Source organism: Oncorhynchus clarkii, chromosome 5 (assembly GCF_045791955.1).
Source record: "Oncorhynchus clarkii lewisi isolate Uvic-CL-2024 chromosome 5, UVic_Ocla_1.0, whole genome shotgun sequence".
Lineage (NCBI taxonomy): Eukaryota > Metazoa > Chordata > Actinopteri > Salmoniformes > Salmonidae > Oncorhynchus > Oncorhynchus clarkii.
This window is the reverse complement of record NC_092151.1, coordinates 61,590,067-61,612,503: the sequence shown is the minus strand read 5'-3', so window position 1 is coordinate 61,612,503 and position 22,437 is coordinate 61,590,067. Positions and strand designations below refer to the sequence as shown.

The 22,437-nt window shown below is 43.8% G+C and overlaps 1 protein-coding gene across 1 annotated transcript in view; it reads right to left on the bottom strand.

Moving 5' to 3' along the window:
* Positions 1 to 205: 205 nt before the first annotated feature.
* Positions 206 to 22,437, bottom strand: part of LOC139410146 (potassium/sodium hyperpolarization-activated cyclic nucleotide-gated channel 2-like) — a 68,713-nt gene continuing 46,481 nt past the window's right edge. Inside the window, exons 5-8 of the mRNA XM_071155589.1 lie at positions 14,574 to 14,720; positions 12,777 to 13,017; positions 10,348 to 10,512; positions 206 to 1,796 (exon numbers count right to left, since the gene is read on the bottom strand). Of these exons, the coding sequence (XP_071011690.1) occupies positions 820 to 1,796; positions 10,348 to 10,512; positions 12,777 to 13,017; positions 14,574 to 14,720 (1,530 nt within the window). The 3' untranslated portion in view covers positions 206 to 819. The remainder of the gene's footprint in view (positions 1,797 to 10,347; positions 10,513 to 12,776; positions 13,018 to 14,573; positions 14,721 to 22,437) is intronic.

Below are 22,437 nucleotides of genomic sequence, written 5' to 3'. Positions count from 1 at the left end.
ACACACACACACACACACACACACACACACACACACACACACACACACACACACACACACACACACACACACACACACACACACACACACACACACACACACACACACACACACACAAGGATATGGCTTTAAATGTTGAAATCAATGCAGTGAAATGATCTATCCACTCGTTTTTTTCAGAAATATATTATTAATCCCATTAATGCAATGCAACCTTTTGTTTATTAAGCCCAACCTGTGAAAAAACAACAACAAAAAAAAACAATAATTTAAGACATGGTCTAAAAAAAACATTTTCTTGTTTTCTGAAACAATATTACAGTGACGTGAGTAGAACTTTTGTTAAAACCAGTCCGTAGAGAAAAGATGAAATCCCAGAAGAACTTCTGCAAAGTGTTGATGTCATCGTTGTCATCGGAAGCAGGTTCCTGATTTTCTTCTTGTCCCTGCCAGTTTGTATTGTTCGACTATATAGATAATGGGTGAGAGATGCGTGCTATTTATGTTGAATATGGTTACAGTAAAGAGAGTAAATAAAGGAGAGATGTGGGGAGAAGGTGCTACTACTACGTACGGACGGTATCTACTATCTATGTCTGTGGGTGGAGTAGAAACATCCCACCTCTGATAATAACTATATTGTTAGTCGTACATTGTCTTCCAGCTACGGTCTCCCTCTCCAAGGTCCCACAGCATACATTCTTATAGTCATATTCAGACCCGCGTGACAGGGAGAGGGGAGATTATGGGGTCTAAGGACAAAACCTTCCACAGTTCCCACAACCAAAAACTCCTGGCTCTGCAGAAATCTAATAAAGGTCACAAATTGGAAGATAGCCTCGATCTGACATGGTCTGTCTCAGGGTGGCTGGCTTTGGAGTCCTTTTTGGGTAAACCCGAGTCCGGAAGGGCTGGCGCCAAGCCTGATCCCATGCCCACTCCCATGCCGATTCCCATACCCGCACCCATGCCTGTCCCCAGCGATGTCAGAGTCCCCGGGAGGGAGGCTAGAGGAAACGCCCCCACAGACATCTGGTGGGGCAGAACCATCCTATGAGTCACAGCGCTCCTGAGCCCCACAGAACCCGGGGGGGTCTGAGGTGGCCCAATGGAGGTTGAGGAAACACGGTTGGACTGTGATGGGCTCGGGGCCATGGGTTGAGCCCCTCCCTGGGGCAGAGAGGGCTGAGAGGCAGACAGTGCCCTGGCGTCCTGACTCAGACTGCCCATGTGCAGAGAGCGGGTGCTGTTATGGGTGTTGGGCCGGTGTGGGGGGCTGGGTACAATCTGCTGGACCAGGGAGAGCTGGGAGCCAGAAGAGTGGCCGTACTGGAATGTCCGTCCCCCAGCAGCTAGGGGGCTCTGGATGGGGGGGCTCGAGAGGGCGGAGGCGAAGGCACCACCGGCGTGTAGCTGGGGCTGCATGGTCTGCTCAGTCTGGGGAGGAGGGGAGGCTGACATGCTCTGCATCACCTGGAACCTCCGTACCATCCAAGGTGACTGCAGGGCCCCGGCCCCTACCAGGGGGCCTGCCATGGGGGGACAGAAGCTCATAGCCACAGCCTGCTGGAGGGTGGCGATGGCTGAGCTCTGAGGTGGGGCTGGAGGAGCGAAGATACCCCCGTGCGTGGGGGGGTTGGACATGGACATGGCACGAGGCCTCTGCATGTCCACCTGCTGCACCATCTCACGGTCATATTTCACAATCTCTTGGATAATTTCATTCTCTCGGTTGTTGAAGACACCCGAGTTGAGGTCATGCTGAACCTTGTGCATTAGGATAGAGTTCTTCTTCCCTGAGGACGGAAAATAGAAGAGGAGAGATGAGACTCTGTTACCTGAGCAGACACTGTTCCACTGTAGAATCAGCACAATCAATACATTATACAAAGTAATAAACAGCCAAATGGTCCAATGAATACTCCTAACAGTGCCCGACAGTAATAGCATTCTCCCCCCTGATTAGTTGGTATTAGAGAAGTTGCTGGCATAGCAGAACAGAGTATGGGGCAGCTGGAAGCAGTTAATTAACCTGATCAGGACAGACATGTATTCACATCTCCTTTCAATGGCTAAGGTGCATAAAGGTGGAGGAATTCGGGCCTCCCGGGTGGCGCAGTGGTCTAAGGCATTGCATCGCAGTGCTAGCTGTGCCACCAGAGACTCTGGGTTCGAGCCCAGGCGCTGTCGCAGCCGACCTCGACCGGGCGGTCCATGGGGCGACGCACAATTGGCCTAGCGTCGTCCAGCTTAGAGAGGGTTTGGCCGGGAGGGATATCCTTGTCTCATCGTGCACTAGCTACTTCTGTGGCGGGCCAGACGCAGTGCACGCTGACCAGTTCGCTAGGTCCTCCGACACATTGGTGCGGCTGGCTACCGGGTTGGATGCGCGCTGTGTTAAGAAGCAGTGCGGCTTGGTTGGGTTGTGTTTCGGAGGACGCATGACTCTCAACCTTCGGTTGAGTTGTAGTGATGAGACAAGGCAGTAACTACTAACAATTGGGGAGAAAGAGGGGGTAAAAATAAAATTTAAATTTAAAAAAGATATGACGCCGTTGTTCTTGCACTATCCACATACTTTTTAATCTACGGTGCGCAACGTGTAAATCAACGCGTTTAATGTGTAAATCACACATTGTTTTTTTTTAATTGCCACCTTCTTGGGGCTAAAATTGGGATCATGTATACTGTGCTAATGCCAATACAAAAAAAAATTGTATTGGACAGCATTGTACAATACAGCAAGCTTAGCAAATTAGGGGCACATTTGTGGGCAGAACTGAAAAAGCGTGTGTGAGCAAGGAGGCCTACAAACCTGACTCAGTTACACCAGCTCTGTCAGAGGAGTGGGCCAGAATTCAACCAACTTATTGTGGGAAGCTTGTGGAAGGCTACCCAAAATGTTTGACCCAAGTTAAACAATGTAAAGGCAATGCTACCAAATACTAATTGAGTGTATGTAAACTTCTGACCCACTGGGGATGTGATGAAGGCTATAAAAGCTGAAATAAATAATTCTCTCTACTATTATTCTGACATTTCACATTCGTAAAATAAAGTGGTAACTGACCTAAAACAGGGATTTTTACTAGGATTAAATGTCAGGAATTGTGAAAAACTGAGTTTAAATGTATTTGGCTAAGGTGTATGTAAACTTCTGACTTCAATTGTATGCTGAGCACTTGTTGACTGCTTTTCCTTCACTGTGCGGTCCAACTCATCCCAATTGGATTGAGGTCGGGTGACTCTGGAAGCCAGGACATCTGATGCAGCACTCCATCACTCTCCTTCTTGGTCAAATAGCCCTTTCACAGCCTAAAGGTGTGTTTTGAGTCATTGTCCTCTTGAAAAACCACACATGCGGAGATCATCCATTCACCTACTCTGCGTCTCACAAAGACACGGTGGTTGGAATCAAAAATCGCACATTTGGACTCATCAGACCGAAGGACAAATTTCCACCAGTCTAAAGTCCATTGGTCATGTTTCTTGGCCCAAGCAAGTCTCTTCTTTTTATTGGTGTCATGACCAATATAGTTGTTTCTTTGCAGCAAATTGACCATGAAGGCTTGATTCATGCGGTCTCCTCTGAACAATTGATGTTCAGATGTGTCTGTTACTTGAACTCTGTGAAGCATTGCGCTGCAATTTCTGAGGCTGGTAACTCGAATGAACTTATCCTCTGCAGCAAAGGTAACTCTGGGTCTTCCTTTCCTGTGGCTGTCCTCATGAGAGCCAGTTTCATCATAGCCCTTGATGGTTTTTGCGACTCCACTTGAAGAAACTTTCAAAGTTCTTGAAATTTTCCAGGCTGACTGACGTTCATGTCTTAAAGTAATGATACGCTTATTTGAGCTGTACTTACCATAATATGGACTTGGTCTTCTACCAAATAGGGCTATCTTCTGTATACCACCCATACCTTGTCACAAAACAACTGATTGGCTCAAACGCATTAAGAAGGAAAGAAATTTGACAAATTGACTTTTAACAAGGCATACCTGTTAATTGAAATGCATTCATGAAGCCGGTTGAGAGAATGCCAAGAGTTTGCAAAGCTGTCATCAAGGCAAAGGGTGGCTTCTTTGAAGAATCTCAAATATATATGGATTTGTTTAACAATTGTTTGGTTACTACATGATTCCATATGTGTTATTTCATAGTTTTCATGTCTTCACTATTATTCTACAATGTAGAAAATATTCAAAATAAAGTGTCCAAACTTTTGATTGGTACTGTATATTTTTTTTATGCACAATCACTTTTCGTTAGCGGCAGGACTTTTAAGGTGCCAAGTAAGACATGAAAAACGTTAGCTATTTCATCTAACATGTTCAGGAAATTAATATATATATATATATATATATATATATACACTGCTCAAAAAAATAAAGGGAACACTTAAACAACACAATGTAACTCCAAGTCAATCACACATCTGTGAAATCAAACTGTCCACTTAGGAAGCAACACTGATTGACAATCAATTTCACATGCTGTTGTGCAAATGGAATAGACAACAGGTGGAAATTATAGGCAATTAGCAAGACACCTCCAATAAAGGAGTGGTTCTGCAGGTGGTGACCACAGACCACTTCTCAGTTCCTATGCTTCCTGGCTGATGTTTTGGTCACTTTTGAATGCTGGTGGTGCTTTCACTCTAGTGGTAGCATGAGACGGAGTCTACAACCCACACAAGTGGCTCAGGTAGTGCAGCTCATCCAGGATGGCACATCAATGCGAGCTGTGGCAAGAAGGTTTGCTGTGTCTGTCAGCGTAGTGTCCAGAGCATGGAGGCGCTACCAGGAGACAGGCCAGTACATCAGGAGACGTGGAGGAGGCCGTAGGAGGGCAACAACCCAGCAGCAGAACCGCTACCTCCGCCTTTGTGCAAGGAAGAGCAGGAGGAGCACTGCCAGAGCCCTGCAAAAGGACCTCCAGCAGACCACAAATGTGCATGTGTCTGCTCAAACAGTCAGAAACAGACTCCATGAGGGTGGTATGAGGGCCCGACGTCCACAGGTGGGGGTTGTGCTTATAGCCCAACACCGTGCAGGACGTTTGGCATTTGCCAGAGAACACCAAGATTGGCAAATTCGCCACTGGCGCCCTGTGCTCTTCACAGATGAAAGCAGGTTCACACTGAGCACATGTGACAGACGTGACAGAGTCAAAACAGGATCTAGAATGATCAGATTCATTTGGGGCTCTTTAGAGATTAAGTTACCTGCATCTTTTTGTGCATATTGGCTTAGGCTATATACTACATAATTCAACACCTAAGGAAGTGGAAGTCAAAACATATTAGCTAGATTGCCAACCCTAAATATGATATTGTTGCTAGATAGCCATGTAATTGATATAATTAATATCCAACAAAACACGTTCCATTGGTTAGGCCTATGTAGGCCATTGATGATGTATTCACCACAAATGGTGCGCTCGGTTTCGCCAACGCATCACCTCAATTATATACTCTGTTTGTAAAGCGCTGGTAATTTCTCAATATTTAGTGTTGAGAAATGTTTTTCATACATACAGAAAGCTGAGACTCTCTTCTCTTTAACAACAGTAACATTAGACAAAAAGTGTTTTTCCTGCAATTACATTTTGAAATGTTGTTCGTATGCTCCCTTCACTCCGTGCACAAGGTGGGGGGAGGGATTGAGAGCGGGCAGCGAAACAGGGGCGGAGGGGCAGATACTTTACTTGCAGGAAGCAGGTTAATGCACATTACAGTTGACCAAATAATGGTTTGAATAGAACCCTAAAACACATTGTGTAGCCTAATTACCAGTTTATGGACGTAAGCAAAATGCTTTGGTAAGAGGCAGGCAATTAATCAGTTAATCGTCCCATCTCTAGCATGCACCACCTGAATTGTAAACACAAGGGTGTGAGAATGGGTGGCCTGTGTTTTCTCAAACATGAGGTGGATCAACATGTGCATGTGTGTAGTGGTTGTGTGGGCCTGGGTTGGTGGTGGTGCTGGGGGAGAAACCAATTTGCAGCTGAAATTGCCTCCTTCACGGAGCTCACGCAGGCGGCCAAGTAAGATCACAGATCCATCTCTCTCATCTCTCCAGTGTTCAAAACATTTCTAGTTGAACGCGCATTAAAAGGATTATTAGGATTATTACTTCCGCCCCCTCTCAAGTTTCAGAGTTTCATCTTTACTACTCTCTGTTTTTCTCCCCATCGGCAGGGGACTTTCAACTTGTCCGTCTCCATCGGGCTTTTAAAAACAAATAGAGTGACACCCACATGAAAACATCAGGTGGATTTGAAACATGAGTCTGAGGGACTGGAGGAACATGGAAAATACAGTCTGACAGGGACATTAACTCTAATTCAAGCTGCATAACTAGCTAGCATGGTACAACACAGTCCAGTTGACTGCAGAGTGGTTGGCTGCTATAGGCCCCAGGCCAAAAGGGCCACGTCTATTATGTTTCCTTAGGGTCAGGATAGAGTTCAATGAGTCTAGTCTACTGTCTCTTCCATAGACATCTAAAGGCGCCAGAGCACTGTAGTACACACCCTGATCTGCTAAACAGAAGGATCATAGTCTCCTGTCCTGACATTGTGTAAACTACAAGACTTTATAAACATGATTTCTTTGGATGCTTTAGGTGAAGGTGTCGGAAAAAGACCAAAATAACTCCAAGGTTAACAGAGAATTACCATCCTCTGAATTACTGTTTAGATCTGGAATTCATAAGCTTCCTACCCGCCAGTGACTGTTTAGTCTGGCCACTTACAACACTAAGCCTTTGATCCAGGATGCTTCTGTTGTCAGTAAATCTAGAGAATAGCTAAAACAGCAGACGAATGAACCCATTCGCGTGCTTGTACAATATTTAGCACAATATCAAAAATGTGCCACAAATCAAATTATGTTTGGTATGAATGCAAAACATTCACAAGAAACATTCATAAGAATTCTTAAGAATTGTTGTTGTGTGTGTGTATATATATATATACACACACATACCAACAATTCTTAAGACCTGAGAGAGAGAGAGATCCAGTCTCCATTGAATTTACTTATAAAGCATATATTCTAGGGCTGTGTATGTGAGAGAGAGTGTGTGTGTGTGTGTGGATTTCTATAGATATTTGTTTTGTATATACTGAGTGTACAAAGCATTAAAAACACAGGTAAAAGCTATGATCCTTTATTGATGTCCCCTGTCAAATCCACTTCAATCAGCGTAGATGAAGGGGAGGAGACGGGTTAAAGAAGGATTTTGAAGTTTTGATACAATTGAGACATGGATTGTTTATGTGAGCCATTCAGAGGGTGAACGGGCAAGACAAAAGATTTAAGTGCCTTTGAACGGGGGATGGTAGTAGGCGCACCAGTTTGTGTCAAGAACAGCAACTCTGCTGAGTTTGTATCAAGAATTGTACACCACCCAAAGGACATCCAGCCAACTTGACAACTGTGGAAGCATTGGAGCCAACATGGGCCAGCATCCCTGTGGAATGCTTTTGACACCTTGTAGAGTCCATGCCCCAATTAATTGAGGCTGTTCTGAAGGCAAAAGGGGGCGCAACACAATATATGTTCTGTAAAACCTTCCTAATATTGAGTTAAGGAAATTGCTGTAAAATGACTCACTCTGTAGTCTCCATTGACATGCACTGGATTTCCTTATGTACTCTAGCGGTGTGTGTGTATAAGAGAGTGTGTTTGGATTGGCTGTTCTGAAGGTGTTCCTAATGCTTGGTATACTCAGTGCATTCGGAGAATATTCAGACCCATTTCCTTTTTCCACATTTTGTTACGTTACAGCCTTATTCTAAAATAAAACAATTTCCTCACCAATCTACACACAATACCCCATAATGACAAAGCGTAAGCAACTTTTTTGAATTTTTTGCAAATGTATACAAAATAAAAACAGAAATACCTTATTTACATAAGTATTCAGACCCTTTGCTACGAGATTCAAAATTGAGCTCAGGTGCATCCTGTTTCCATTGATCATCCTTGAGATGTTTCTACAACTTGATTGGAGTCCACCTGTGGTAAATTCAATTGATTGGACATGATTTGGAAAGGCACAAACCTGTCTATAGAAGGTCCCACAGTTGACAGTACACGTCAGAGCAAAAACCAAGCCATGAGGTTGAAGGAATTGTCCGTAGAGCTCCGAGACAGGATTGTGTCAAGGCACAGATCTGGGGAAGGGTACCAAAACATTTCTGAAGCATTGAAGGTCCCCAAGAACACAGTGGCCTCCACCATTCTTAAATGGAAGCAGTTTGGAAGCACAAAGATTCTTCCTAGAGCTGGCCACCCAGCCAAACTGAGCAATTGGGGGAGAAGGGCCTTGGTCAGGGAGGTGACCAAGAACACGATGGTCACACTGAAAGAGTTACAGAGTTCCTCCGTGGAGATGTGAGAACCTTCCAGAAGGACAATCATCTCCACAGCACTCCACCAATCAGGCCTTTATGGTAGTGGCCAGACAAAAGCCAATCCTCAGTAAAAGACATATGACAGCCTGCTTGGAGTTTGCCAAAAGGCACCTAAAGACTCTCAGACCTTGAGAAACAAGATTATTTGGTCTGATGAAACCAAGTTTGAACTCTTTGGCCTGAATGCCAAGCGTCACGTCTGGAGGAAACCTGGCACCATCCCTACAGGTAAAGCATGGTGGCGGCAGCATCTTGCTGTGAGGATGCTTTTCAGCGGCAGGGACTGGGAGACTAGTCAGGATCGAGGGAAAGATGAATGGAGAAATGTACAGAGAGATCCATGATGAAAACCTGCTCCAGAGTGCTCAGGACCTCAGACTGGGGCGAAGGTTCACCATCCAACAAGACAATGACCCTAAGCACACAGCCAAGACAACGCAAGAGTGGCTTTGGGACAAGTACTTGAGTGGCCCAGCCAGAGCCCGAACTTGAACCTGATCAAACATCTTTGGAGAGACCTGAAAATAGCTGTGCAGCTCCCCATCCAACCTGACAGATCTTAAGAGGATCTGCAGAGAAGAATGGGAGAAACTCCCCAAATACAGGTGTGCTAAGCTGGCAGCATCATACCCAAGAAGACTCAAGGGTGTAATCGCTGGCAAAGGTGCTTCAGCAAAGTACTGAGTAAAGGGTCTGAATATTTATGTAAAGGTGATATTTCAGGGGGGGGGGGGGGGGGGGGTTGTACATTTGCAGACATTTCTAAAAACTGTTTTTGTGTTGTCATTATGGGGTATTGTGTATAGATGATGAGGGGGTGAAAAATGATTTAATCAATTTTAGTGTCAGGCTGTAAAATGTGGAAAAAGTCAAGTGGTCTGAATACTTTCCGAATGCACTGTATATATTGTTCTGGACAATCTATATACCAACATTTTTTTAAAGATCGAATCATTTAAACATGTATTCATTCACATGACGTGATTCATGAAATGTGTAAAAACAGTAACCCCATGTCTCTGGAGACAAAATATACTACAATATCAACAACTCACATTGTAGACAAATGCTTTGGCTGATTTAAAAGATGTCTTCAGATTCGTCCATCAGTAAGCTCAGAGAACAAGTGTACTAAAATACATTTTAAATTTCTGTTACAGACATGAATGGGTTAAACAGAATATTAAACCTTTCTTGCTCCCCTATGCTCTATTCAGGTTAGGTATTAATCTGTTGTCAAAGATCAAAGACAACTCAATCTCATCTGAATGTGTGAAACCGAATGTCTCGTACTTGATGTGGAATCTGGCTGCTATGGCAACCGCTGGCAGTTGGTGGATGCAGGGCCCCTGCACGTCACTGAGCGGTGACATCAGCATCACATTGACCTTGCCTTCACTGTTTAATAATTTATATGTTTACACTCAAAGCTCGGAATTCACTAACCAGGTGCTTTCTGATGATAGCTGAGTGACTGACAGCGTAGCAACACTGGAGGTAACGCAGCAACCAAGAGAGAATACGGTAACTTCCTCCCTTCCACACAGAAGAGGAGAGCATAAGGAAGCTGTTTAGACAGTGTGCTGAGCAGTCCCTTTCACAAATGAGCATCACTCCTCCTGAGAGCACATTTACAGTAAACCCAGGGGAGGACGGCACACACAGTCATTTTGAGATAATAATCATATCTTGTGAAAATCAAATGCTGAAGATACACCAGCTGCATCTAAATCAAAGGAACCAGGGAAGTCAAAGAGAAATGATTAGTGGCATAGTTACAGTAGGTTCCATTGATAGAATACAGTATGTCTGTTTTTGTTCTGCTGATTCTGTGAATGACAAAATGCCTCAACTACGTGCATAGCTAATCCTGTATGGGTCAGTGGCTTATTTACTGGTCAGTGGGTGGGCTGGTCTCACCTATCCGGTCCAGTCGGTCGATGGCCACAGTCTCGAAGGCTCGTCTCATCATGGGGTACTCCTCCAGCACCTCATTGAAGTTATCCACAGACAGGGAGTAGAGACGGCAGTACGTGTCCGCCCGCACACTGGCCGTCCGTCTGCCTCGGGTCAACAGACAGATCTCTGAGGGAGAGAGAGAAAGACAGGACGATCAGAGACAGACACAATTACTACACGGCCAGAGGGAGCATCATTACTGTAACTCAGCTACAGAAAACATGTCAAAGAAACATGAGCCATTCGAATGTCATGATCCCCATGGCAAAGTTCCCTTGGACATGTCACACTCGTTATTCTTCTTATTTCTATCTTATAAAACACTGCTACACTATGATTCAAATACAATGCACACACAATCCTACAGTATCAATGTATCACATGTGGACATAGGTCATTTACAGAGAGGATACAGAGCATGAATACAGAGAGGAGAAAGGCATTTAAACCAAAGACCCTGCTGAGACTACTTAGTGTATGGAGGGAGCTACAGGATTGGATACGTAGTAGAGCCAAGGTTCATTACATTCAGGTGTTACCCTTCCTTCTCTGGCCTGTGACTGATGGTTGTCTTGACAACCATATGCTCTTTTTACTCTGCTGCCTCCCCGTTCTCCCCCCTCGCGCTGCTGTCGCGTGTGAAGGGTATCCTCTGGCTCTCAGTAAAGGGGGGGGGGGGGGGGGGGAGTATTTACTGTATGCATGGGGGAACTGCACTGGCTCCACTCTACATATCAGCTTTTACAGTGGTAGGCAACCCCCCGGGGACAATGGAAAAATAGGATTTAACAAGAAGCGCAGTCAAGTAAAAGATCAGCTACTGCCGGCTGGACAGAGGCCCACATACCATTAAAGAGCAACAAAGGGATGTTCCATTCATGAGTTATACATTTACATAATAATCTTGTCAGTAAGCCGCAGTGACAAACCCTCTCCACCCCAGCTCCCCTCCCACTCTCAAAATGACTCCTTATTCACAGGGTATTAAAGTGTGACCTTGGGTGTCAGCGCGGCCCTGTGTCTCTTCGCTATCTGATGGGGGATTTACAGTTCTTCACAAGATTAATGAGATTCCGTTCTCTCCGCTGTGCCGAGTGCTGCAGAGGCAAGCAGCAGAACACAATGCTGGGATGTGATTCTGACTCTACTACACCCATTTACTCACTCCGGTATTTCCTCCTTTAATAACAAACTACGGCAAATATGGGCCATGTTGTTTCCCTTATGCCCACATTTAATTTATCTTAGGGCAACTATTACAGTGCCTAGTTTTTACCTTCTTTCCATATGGCCTCATCATACTACAACAACATGACCAAAATACGGTATCTTTTCCAGTAATATTATTAATTGTAAATAATAGCAGATGAATCGGCAAATGCCACCACAAATCCAACAGACATTCTGATTCAAGTTTGTGCCTAGCCCATGCCATGTAGAAAAGGGTTGGCCTCCTGGTGGCATAAAATATAATGGCTTGGCTTTGAACGTCGACGGTTGACATTCCTAATTGCTCTGTCATTGGTGTTCTGTGGACTAATTAGCTGTTATTTATGAGCCGTGGGTGCTGCTGTAGATCTCTCTCCCTCAGCATCCGCCCTTGCTCCTGGCACCTCACAGCCCAACCCACAGCACCACTGAACTGAACTCTGCTCTTCTGAAGAGGAGCCGGATGTGAAGAATGCCCCCAGACCATGGCCCAGACACATTGGGAAAAGTTGTGCTTTTTTTTGTGGATCAACAGCAGCGATGCATCTGAAAACAGGCAGGGAAGAGGACAGACTGCATGGGAAATGGGGACAAAACTGGCTGCAGGGCGAAAAGACTAGCGAGAATAAGTCAAATGTCAGGGTGTTTTTATTTTATTGTCTTGCCTGCTACAATTTTTATATTAACATAGTTGAGACATTGGTGGTTTGGATCATAGGATTTAGGGCAGGGTTCCCCAACTGGTGGGCCGCAGGTGGTTTTATTTTTGAATAAAATAAAATAAAATAAATTGTATTGTTGGACATAAAATAATGTAAAAACACCAGGAAATCAGCTCCAAGTCATTTTTATTTAAAAAAAGCTGTTCCCAAGTATTCCTTCACATAAAATATTGTATACAAATGTTATGTTTTAGTCAGATATTTTATCTGTTTGGTCTTCTTTCGGTCAATTTTCAGTCTACAAATTATTTGTAAATACGTTCAGGCCCCCCGACCAGAAAAAAAATGTACTTGATGATCCCTGATTTAGAGCGAGAAAGGAACGTGAATTAAGTCTACATGAATGTACTGTAACTTATATAATATCTGTTCTACAGTAGATGTATGTTATCAGCACCACGATAGAATACAATTGAATTGAATAAAATAAAATGTATATATATATATTGTTGAGCATACCTCCAAAGTAGGATCCATCAGAGAGCTTCATGCCCATAGTTCCTTTGGTCAGCACGCTGGTCACACCATGTTGGATGAAGTACATCTTCTTGCCGATGGTGCCCTCCCTGATGATGTAATCTCCGGGCTGGAAGACCTCGAAGCGGAGCTTGGTCAACATGGCTGTCACAAAGTTGGGGTCGGCATTGGCAAACAGGGGCATGGATGCCACCAGCTTACGGCAGTTGAAGTTGACAATTTCCTGAGGGAAAATATAATTAATGTAACTGAATTTGAATTGTTAAGTCTAAGACTAACATACACTACATACACAAAATTATGTGGACACCCCTTCAAATGAGTGGATTCGGGCTATTTCAGCCACATTCGTTGTTGACAAGTGTATAAAATTGAGCACACACCCATGCAATCTCCATAGGAAACATTGTCAGTAGAATGGCCTTACTGAAGAGCTGACTTTCAACGTGGCACCGTCACAGGATGACACCTTTACAACAAGTTAGTTCGTAAAATTACTGTCCTGCTAGAGTTGCCCCGATCAACTGCAAGTGCTATTATTCTGAAGTGGAAACATCTAGGAGCAACAACGGCTCAGCCGCAAAGTGGTAGGACACACAAGCTCACAGAACGAGACTGCCAAGTGCTGAAGCGCTTAAAATCTTCTGTCCTTGGTTGCAACATTTACTACTGTGTTCCAAGCTGCCTCTGGAAGCAATGTCAGCACAAGAACTGTTCGTCGGGAGTTTCAGGAAATGGGCCGAGCAGCATCACACAAGCCTAAAATCACCATGAGCTTATTGTGGACTATAGGAAACGGAGGGCCGAACACGCCCCAATTCACATCAACGGGGCTGCAGTGGAGCGGGTTGAGAGCTTCAAGTTCCTCTGTGTCCACATCACTAAGGACATATCATGGTCCAAACACACCAACAAAGTCGGGAAGAGGGCACGACAACGCCTCTTCCCCCTCAGGAGGCTGAAAAGATTTGTCATGGGTCCTCAGATCCTCAAAAAGTTCTACAGCTGCACCCGTGCTTGGTATGGCAACTGTTCGGCATCCGACTGCAAGGTGCTACAGAGGGTAGTGCGTACGACCCAGTACATCACTGAGGCCAAGCTTCCTGACATCCAGGACCTCTATAACAGGCGGTGTCAGGAAGGCCCTAAAAATTGTCAAAGACTCTAGCCACCCAAGTCATAGACTGTTCTCTCTGCTACCGCATGGTAAGCGGTACCGGAGCACTAAGTCTTGGACCAAAAGGCACCTGAACAGCTTCCACCCCCAAGCCATAAGACTGCTGAACAGTCAATCAATCAAATGGCCACCCAGACAGTTTAAATTGACCACCTTTATTACTTCTTCATTTATTTTGATGGTTTTGCACTGACCCCCTTTCACTGGCTCTTGCACACCTACTAGACTCTACCCACACACATACTACACTGACACTCCAACACACACCACCACACCACCACACTTTCACTCACGCTGCTGCTACTCTGTTTATTATATATCCTGATGGCCTAGTCACTTTTATCCCTACCCACATGTAAATACTGTATTACCTCAATTACCTCAGCTACCACGTACACCTGCACATTGACCTGGTACTGGTACTCCTTGTGTAGAGCTATGGTTTTTATTGTGATTTTAAAGAAGTGGTTCAGAACTTCAGAAGTTCTCAGTGGGCATGTTTGCAAAAGACATCTGGGGCAGAGACATTGTTTTTCAGTTCCTTTGTTCCTTTAAGTGTCAGACCTTGTCAAGGTTTTTAATGGTGTGTTTGGTTGTTTTACCTCCCGCAGTGGTTCATTAAGCTCCTCCAGGATGCTCTCCTCATCAAACATCTTGCCCTGGTATCTGTGTTCATAGTAGTCATGGATTTTCTGTCGGAAGTCAGCCGGCAGTTTGTGGAAAGACATGTACTGCTCCACTTGTTTGTACTAGAGAACAAGAAATAGAGGGAGAGGGAAAGAGAAAGAAAGAAGGAAGAAAGAGGGGACACTCAAATTAGCATGATATGTTACGTTTGGTTTGGTTACATAAGACAGAAGACTACTGAAGGCAAAAATGAAAGGAGGGTGGTTGGTTGGACTTTTAACGTCTAGCAACCCAATGGCTGCGCGTTCGAATCTCATCATGGATTTTAGCTAATTAGCCACTTTACAACTACTTACTACTTTTCAGCTACTTTTCAACTACTTAACATGTTAGCTAACCCTTCCCTAACCTTAACCCTTTAACCTAATTCCTAACCATAAACCAATCCTTAACCCTAACCTTAACCCCTAAACCTAACCCCTAGCCTAGCTAATGTTAGCCACCTAGCTAATGTAATTGTAATTTGTAACATATCATACCTATTACAAATTCGTATCATATCATGAATTGTAATTTGTAACATATCATGTGAATTGTAATTTGTAACATATCATATGAAATGGATGATGGACATCCATAAATGAATGTTTCATTTGGTATGGTATGTAATACTAATTTGAGTGTCCTGGATTTTCATTTACAATGTTACGTCTACCCCTGAGTGCAGGTTGATATAAATGGAGAATGTGGAATACGCTCTACAGCAGTGTCTCCAAACTCTGGTCCTCGAGGCAACAGCACACATTTTTGTTGTAGCGCGGACAAAAACACCACATTCAACTTGTCAAGGGATCAATGATTAGTTAACAAGTAGAATCAGGTGTGCATTTCCGGGGCCACATCAACAATATGTACTGTTGGGGGCACTCATGGACTGGAGTTAGCACCTGCTTATTAAAGGAACAGTTTGTCAAAAAAAATATGTTTGGCAGACATAGCAATGCGGCTCTGAGACCAACGTCCTCAGGCGATGCACAGCCCGAATGTGCAACTCCCCAAATTCACAAGCAACGCGGCTCCACGTACTCATCAGCCATCCATTTGAATGGGGTGAGGGTTGGAGAAATTGCTCTAGCAGCGCTGAGAATTTGAAAAGTATGAAAGCCAACGGTCCAATATTCTAGAACACTGCTGTGTGTACGCATTCACGTGTTGGACTCCGATAGATGCTTAGACAACGTTTGATAAATGTATATTTAACCTAACTATTATTTTAAGGTCATGAGGATATTAACACTAGTACTCAATGCATTGTGGTTGTTGTATGCATTCTCATACAATACCATTCACAATAAACAACCTATTGCATATCCATGAAACCATGAGCTAAACATATGTGGTCCTATACCTCTTACTGTACATTGAACATAAACATACATATGGAAGACAAGGAAGACACGTTCACAGCACTCACCTGACCTATTTATGCTACAGAGCTGGTGGGAGAGGGAAAACATTTAGTTGTTGAGGAAAAGTGACAGCTCCAGAAAGCCCCAGAGATTTCCCACATTTACATTTGAGTCATTGACTGTGTCAGAGTATGTCAGATGTGTACCAGGCTCTATTTGACATATATTAAACCACAGGCCTGCTCTCAGTCAACACACGCCAATATAACCCTGCCACAACTGTTTATCTGGCAACAGTAGTCATATTATTGGACATGGAACCACTCTTTGGCATGATGATGATGACTGTATTCAGTGGAGGACAGGGTATTAATTGGAGCATCATGCATTCCTGTACTTGGGTACTATTCTAAGAGGCATAGATGTAAGTTACTTCCAGTGGAATTGATGGGTATATGCACAGGGGTAGTTTACCATTCTGATCTGATGTTTGTAAAGTGGTGGCTGGACTGTAGTACTCTAAGTTTACTCTATGCTTGTTCATAGAGAGAAGGTCCCTGCTCAAATGAAATTTCAATGATTCAAACCATATTCCGTGTTAAAATCCAGTGTTTCCTTCTCTCTTTGAGGTAGCTGCCAATCGAAATGTGTCAATTCTGCCTCATCAAAACATATTTAACGCTGGGTTTAATGAAAAAAAGATGCTGTAGTCACGGTAGTGTAAAATGGTGCCCTTTCATGAAGAGGCAGTAGTGTAAAATGGTGCCCTTTCATGAAGAGGCAGTAGTGTAAAATGGTGCCCTTTCATGTATAGACAGTAGTGTAAAATGGTGCCGTTTCATGTATAGACAGTAATGTAAAATGGTGCCCTTTCATGAAGAGGCAGTAGTGTAAAATGGTGCCCTTTCATGAAGAGGCAGTAGTGTAAAATGGTGCCCTTTCATGTATAGACAGTAGTGTAAAATGGTGCCGTTTCATGTATAGACAGTAATGTAAAATGGTGCCCTTTCATGAAGAGGCAGTAGTGTAAAATGGTGCCGTTTCATGTATAGACAGTAATGTAAAATGGTGCCGTTTCATGTATAGACAGTAGTGTAAAATGGTGCCGTTTCATGTATAGACAGTAATGTAAAATGGTGCCCTTTCATGAAGAGGCAGTAATGTAAAATGGTGCCGTTTCATGTATAGACAGTAATGTAAAATGGTGCCCTTTCATGAAGAGGCAGTAATGTAAAATGGTGCCGTTTCATGTATAGACAGTAATGTAAAATGGTGCCCTTTCATGAAGAGGCAGTAGTGTAAAATGGTGCCCTTTCATGTATAGACAGTAGTGTAAAATGGTGCCGTTTCATGTATAGACAGTAGTGTAAAATGGTGCCCTTTCATGTATAGACAGTAGTGTAAAATGGTGCCCTTTCATGAAGAGGCAGTAGTGTAAAATGGTGCCCTTTCATGTATAGACAGTAGTGTAAAATGGTGCCCTTTCATGTATAGACAGTAATGTAAAATGGTGCCCTTTCATGTATAGACAGTAGTGTAAAATGGTGCCCTTTCATGTATAGACAGTAGTGTAAAATGGTGCCCTTTCATGTATAGACAGTAATGTAAAATGGTGCCCTTTCATGTATAGACAGTAATGTAAAATGGTGCCCTTTCATGTATAGACAGTAGTGTAAAATGGTGCCCTTTCATGTATAGACAGTAATGTAAAATGGTGCCCTTTCATGTATAGACAGTAGTGTAAAATGGTGCCCTTTCATGTATAGGCAGTAGTGTAAAATGGTGCCCTTTCATGTATAGACAGTAGTGTAAAATGGTGCCCTTTCATGTATAGACAGTAATGTAAAATGGTGCCCTTTCATGTATAGACAGTAGTGTAAAATGGTGCCCTTTCATGTATCGACAGTAGTGTAAAATGGTGCCCTTTCATGTATAGACAGTAGTGTAAAATGGTGCCCTTTCATGTATAGACAGTAGTGTAAAATGGTGCCCTTTCATGTATAGACAGTAGTGTAAAATGGTGCCCTTTCATGTGTACAGTCTGTTGCTGCAACTGAAGAATAAGCAGGGTATTTGCTCATCCCTTGATATAAGAGCAGAAAATTGGGTTTTATTCTAGTTTCAAGCATCACTGGATTTCAGTTAACAATGCACACACCTGTCACACACACAACGCGAAACACGTGGACAGAGAAGAAGAAGGTAGCTTAATCATGTGACTTAGCTGTGTATTAAACCAATACAGTGAACGCCCCCTTCCAACCACGGACAACCTTTTCAGCTTCCATTTAATTATAAAACGTGAATAGAGTACTGTAAAGATGCAGAATCAGACAGAAACAATGGTGAAATATGTTGCGTTTGTAATCAACAACCTTGGTTTTCATACCACCGGTCCCCACCCATCATTACATCAAGTGTCAATGAATACACACGTGAATGAACCAACAGGAAGCTGTGGTCCTATAGAGTCATAGTGACTAATTGACAAGCCACATGGGTTGATAATGCTAGCCACATCTGAAGGAGGAAGATGTTGCATAAGCTCTCTCTTCCTTTCTTTATCTCTCTTTCACTCTCTCCCTCTCTCATTTTCTCTATCTTTCTATCTTTATCTGTCCTTCTCCATATTGTTCTCTCTGTCTCTGGGGTTGGATTAAATGCAGAAGACACATTTCGGTTGAATGCATTGAGTTGTGCAACTGATTAGGTATCCCATTTCCCTTTCCTTTCTCTCTGACTGGGTTCAGCTGTGAGAAATTGTTGCAGTACAGATTCAGTACTCACTACTGGACTCACCAAGGAGGAGATCAAGGGCCAATCCAGCCACCTCCCACCTCAAGGGCTTTGGTTTCTCTCCCTCTCTGCCCCAACATGGAACAGGCATTTTGTTGCCTTTATGTATGGGTCTGGGGGGGGTATATATGTGTTTTAGTCCAGGCTATACGTGAAAAGGATGTTAACAATTTTGCCATGTACAACCGAAAAAACGCCCCCCTGGCAGCTCTGACGGCCATTTTGCTATTCCGCCATAGCTGGAAAATGCATTTTTCTTCATATCTGCTGAACCAAACATGACACCACAGAAAAGGTGATGTCTACAGCTATGTTTTTATGGTCAGGGATTACATTGGTGCCAAGTACAACATCATAAACAGTTCAGATTATTATATAATGGGGAACTTGGGTAAACCATGGTGATAAAATCCAAATAAATCGCAGTTTCTGACAACATATGTAACGGATTTGAAACGGCTAGCTTAGTTAGCGGTGCGCTCTAAATAGCGTTTCAATCAGTGACGTCACTTGCTCTGAGACCTTGAAGTAGTAGTTCCCCTTGCTCTGCAAGGGCCGCGGCTTTTGTGGAGCGATGGGTAACGATGCTTCGAGGGTGACTGTTGTTGATGTGTGCAGAGGGTCCCTGGTTCGCGCCCGGGTATGGGCGAGGGGACGGTCTAAAGTTATACTGTTACGCATACACAATATAATATTGTCTGCGTTTGATTCGAAAACTGGAAATCTATAAATATTGAGCTTTTTCATTGAACATAGCAGTTAGACATACAGTGGATAGTCATATTAATAAAATTATCTGCCGAAATTGTTGCAACCCCTATTAACTAGCCTGTTCAACCTCTCTTTTGTATCGTCTGAGATTCCCATCGATTGGAAAAATGCCGCGATCATCCCCCTCTTCAAAGGGGGAGACACTCTAGACCCAAACTGCTACTGACCTATATCTATTTTACCCTGCCTTTCTAAGGTCTTCGAAAGCCAAGTTAACAAACAGATCACTGACCATTTTGAATCCCACCGCACCTTCTCCGCTATACAATCTGGTTTCAGAGCTGGTCATGGGTGCACCTCAGCCACGCTCAAGGTCCTAAACGGTATCATAACCACCATCGATAAGAGACATTACTGTGCAGCCGTATTCATTGACCTGACTAAGGCTTTCGACTCTGTCAATCACAACATTCTTATTGGCAGACTCAACATCCTTGGTTTCTCAAATGACTGCCTCACCTGGTTCACCAATTACTTCTCTGATGGAGTTCAGTGTGTCAAATCGGAGGGCCTGTTGTCCGGACCTCTGGCAGTCTCTATGGGGGTGCCACAGGGTTCAATTCTTGGGCTGACTTTTCTCTGTATACATCAATGATGTCGCTCTTGCGGCTGGTGATTATTTGATCCACCTATACGCAGACAACACCATTCTGTATACTTCTGGCCCTTCTTTGGACACTGTGTTAACAACCCTCCAGGCAAGCTTCAATGCCATACAACTCTCCTTCCGTGGCCTCCAATTGCTCTTAAATACAAGTAAAACTAAATGCACGCTCTTCAACTGATCGCTGCTCGTACCTGCCTGCCCGTCCAGCATCACTACTCTGGACGGTTCTGACTTAGAATATGTGGACAACTACAAATCCTAGGTGTCTGGTTAGACTGTAAACTATCCTTCCAGACTCACATTAAACATCTCCAATCAAAAATTAAATCCGCTTCCTATTTCGCAACAAAGTATCCTTCAGTCATGTTGCCAAACATACCCTCGTAAAACTGACCATCCTACCGATCCTCGACTTCGGCGATGTCATTTACAAAATAGCCTCCGATACTCTACTGAACAAATTGGATGCAGTCTATCACAGTGCCATCTGTTTTGTCACCAAAGCCCCATATACTACCCACCACTGCGACCTGTATGCTCTCGTTGGCTGACCCTCGCTTCATACTCGTCGCCAAACCCACTGGCTCCAGGTCATCTACAAGTCTCTGCTAGGTAAAGCCCCGCCTTGTCTCAGCTCACGGGTCATCATAGCAGCACCCACCCGTAGCACGCACTCCAGCAGGTATAGCTCACTGGTCACCCCCAAAGCCAATTCTTCCTTTGGCCGCCTCTCCTTCCAGTTCTCTGCTGCCAATGACTGGAAAGAACTGCAAAAATCACTAAAGCTGGAGACTCTTACCTCCCTCACTAGCTTTAAGCACCAGCTGTCAGAGCAGCTCACAGATCACTGCACCTGTACATACAGTGCCTTGCAAAAGTATTCGGCCCTCTTGAACTTTGCGACCTTTTGCCACATTTCAGGCTTCAAACATAAAGATATAAAACTGTATTTTTTTGTGAAGAATCAACAACAAGTGGGACACAATCATGAAGTGGAACGACATTTATTGGATATTTCAAACTTTTTTAACAAATCAAAAACTGAAAAATTGGGCGTGCAAAATTATTCAGCCCCCTTAAGTTAATACTTTGTAGCGCCACCTTTTGCTGCGATTACAGCTGTAAATCGCTTGGGGTATGTCTCTATCAGTTTTGCACATCGAGAGACTGAAATTTTTTCCCATTCCTCCTTGCAAAACAGCTCGAGCTCAGTGAGGTTGGATGGAGAGCATTTGTGAACAGCAGTTTTCAGTTCTTTCCACAGATTCTCGATTGGATTCAGGTCTGGACATTGACTTGGCCATTCTAACACCTGGATATGTTTATTTTTGAACCATTCCATTGTAGATTTTGCTTTATGTTTTGGATCATTGTCTTGTTGGAAGACAAATCTCCGTCCCAGTCTCAGGTCTTTTGCAGACTCCATCAGGTTTTCTTCCAGAATGGTCCTGTATTTGGCTCCATCCACCTTCCCATCAATTTTAACCATCTTCCCTGTCCCTGCTGAAGAAAAGCAGGCCCAAACCATGATGCTGCCACCACCATGTTTGACAGTGGGGATGGTGTGTTCAGCTGTGTTGCTTTTACGCCAAACATAACGTTTTGCATTGTTGCCAAAAAGTTCAATTTTGGTTTCATCTGACCAGAGCACCTTCTTCCACATGTTTGGTGTGTCTCCCAGGTGGCTTGTAGCAAACTTTAAACGACACTTTTTATGGATATCTTTAAGAAATGGCTTTCTTCTTGCCACTCTTCCATAAAGGCCAGATTTGTGCAATATACGACTGATTGTTGTCCTATGGACAGAGTCTCCCACCTCAGCTGTAGCTCTCTGCAGTTCATCCAGAGTGATCATGGGCCTCTTGGCTGCATCTCTGATTAGTCTTCTCCTTGTATGAGCTGAAAGTTTAGAGGGACGGCCAGGTCTTGGTAGATTTGCAGTGGTCTGATACTCCTTCCATTTCAATATTATTGCTTGCACAGTGCTCCTTGGGATGTTTAAAGCTTGGGAAATCTTTTTGTATCCAAATCCGGCTTTAAACTTCTTCACAACAGTATCTCGGACCTGCCTGGTGTGTTCCTTGTTCTTCATGATGCTCTCTGCGCTTTTAACGGACCTCTGAGACTATCACAGTGCAGGTGCATTTATACGGAGACTTGATTACACACAGGTGGATTGTATTTATCATCATTAGTCATTTAGGTCAACATTGGATCATTCAGAGATCCTCACTGAACTTCTGGAGAGAGTTTGCT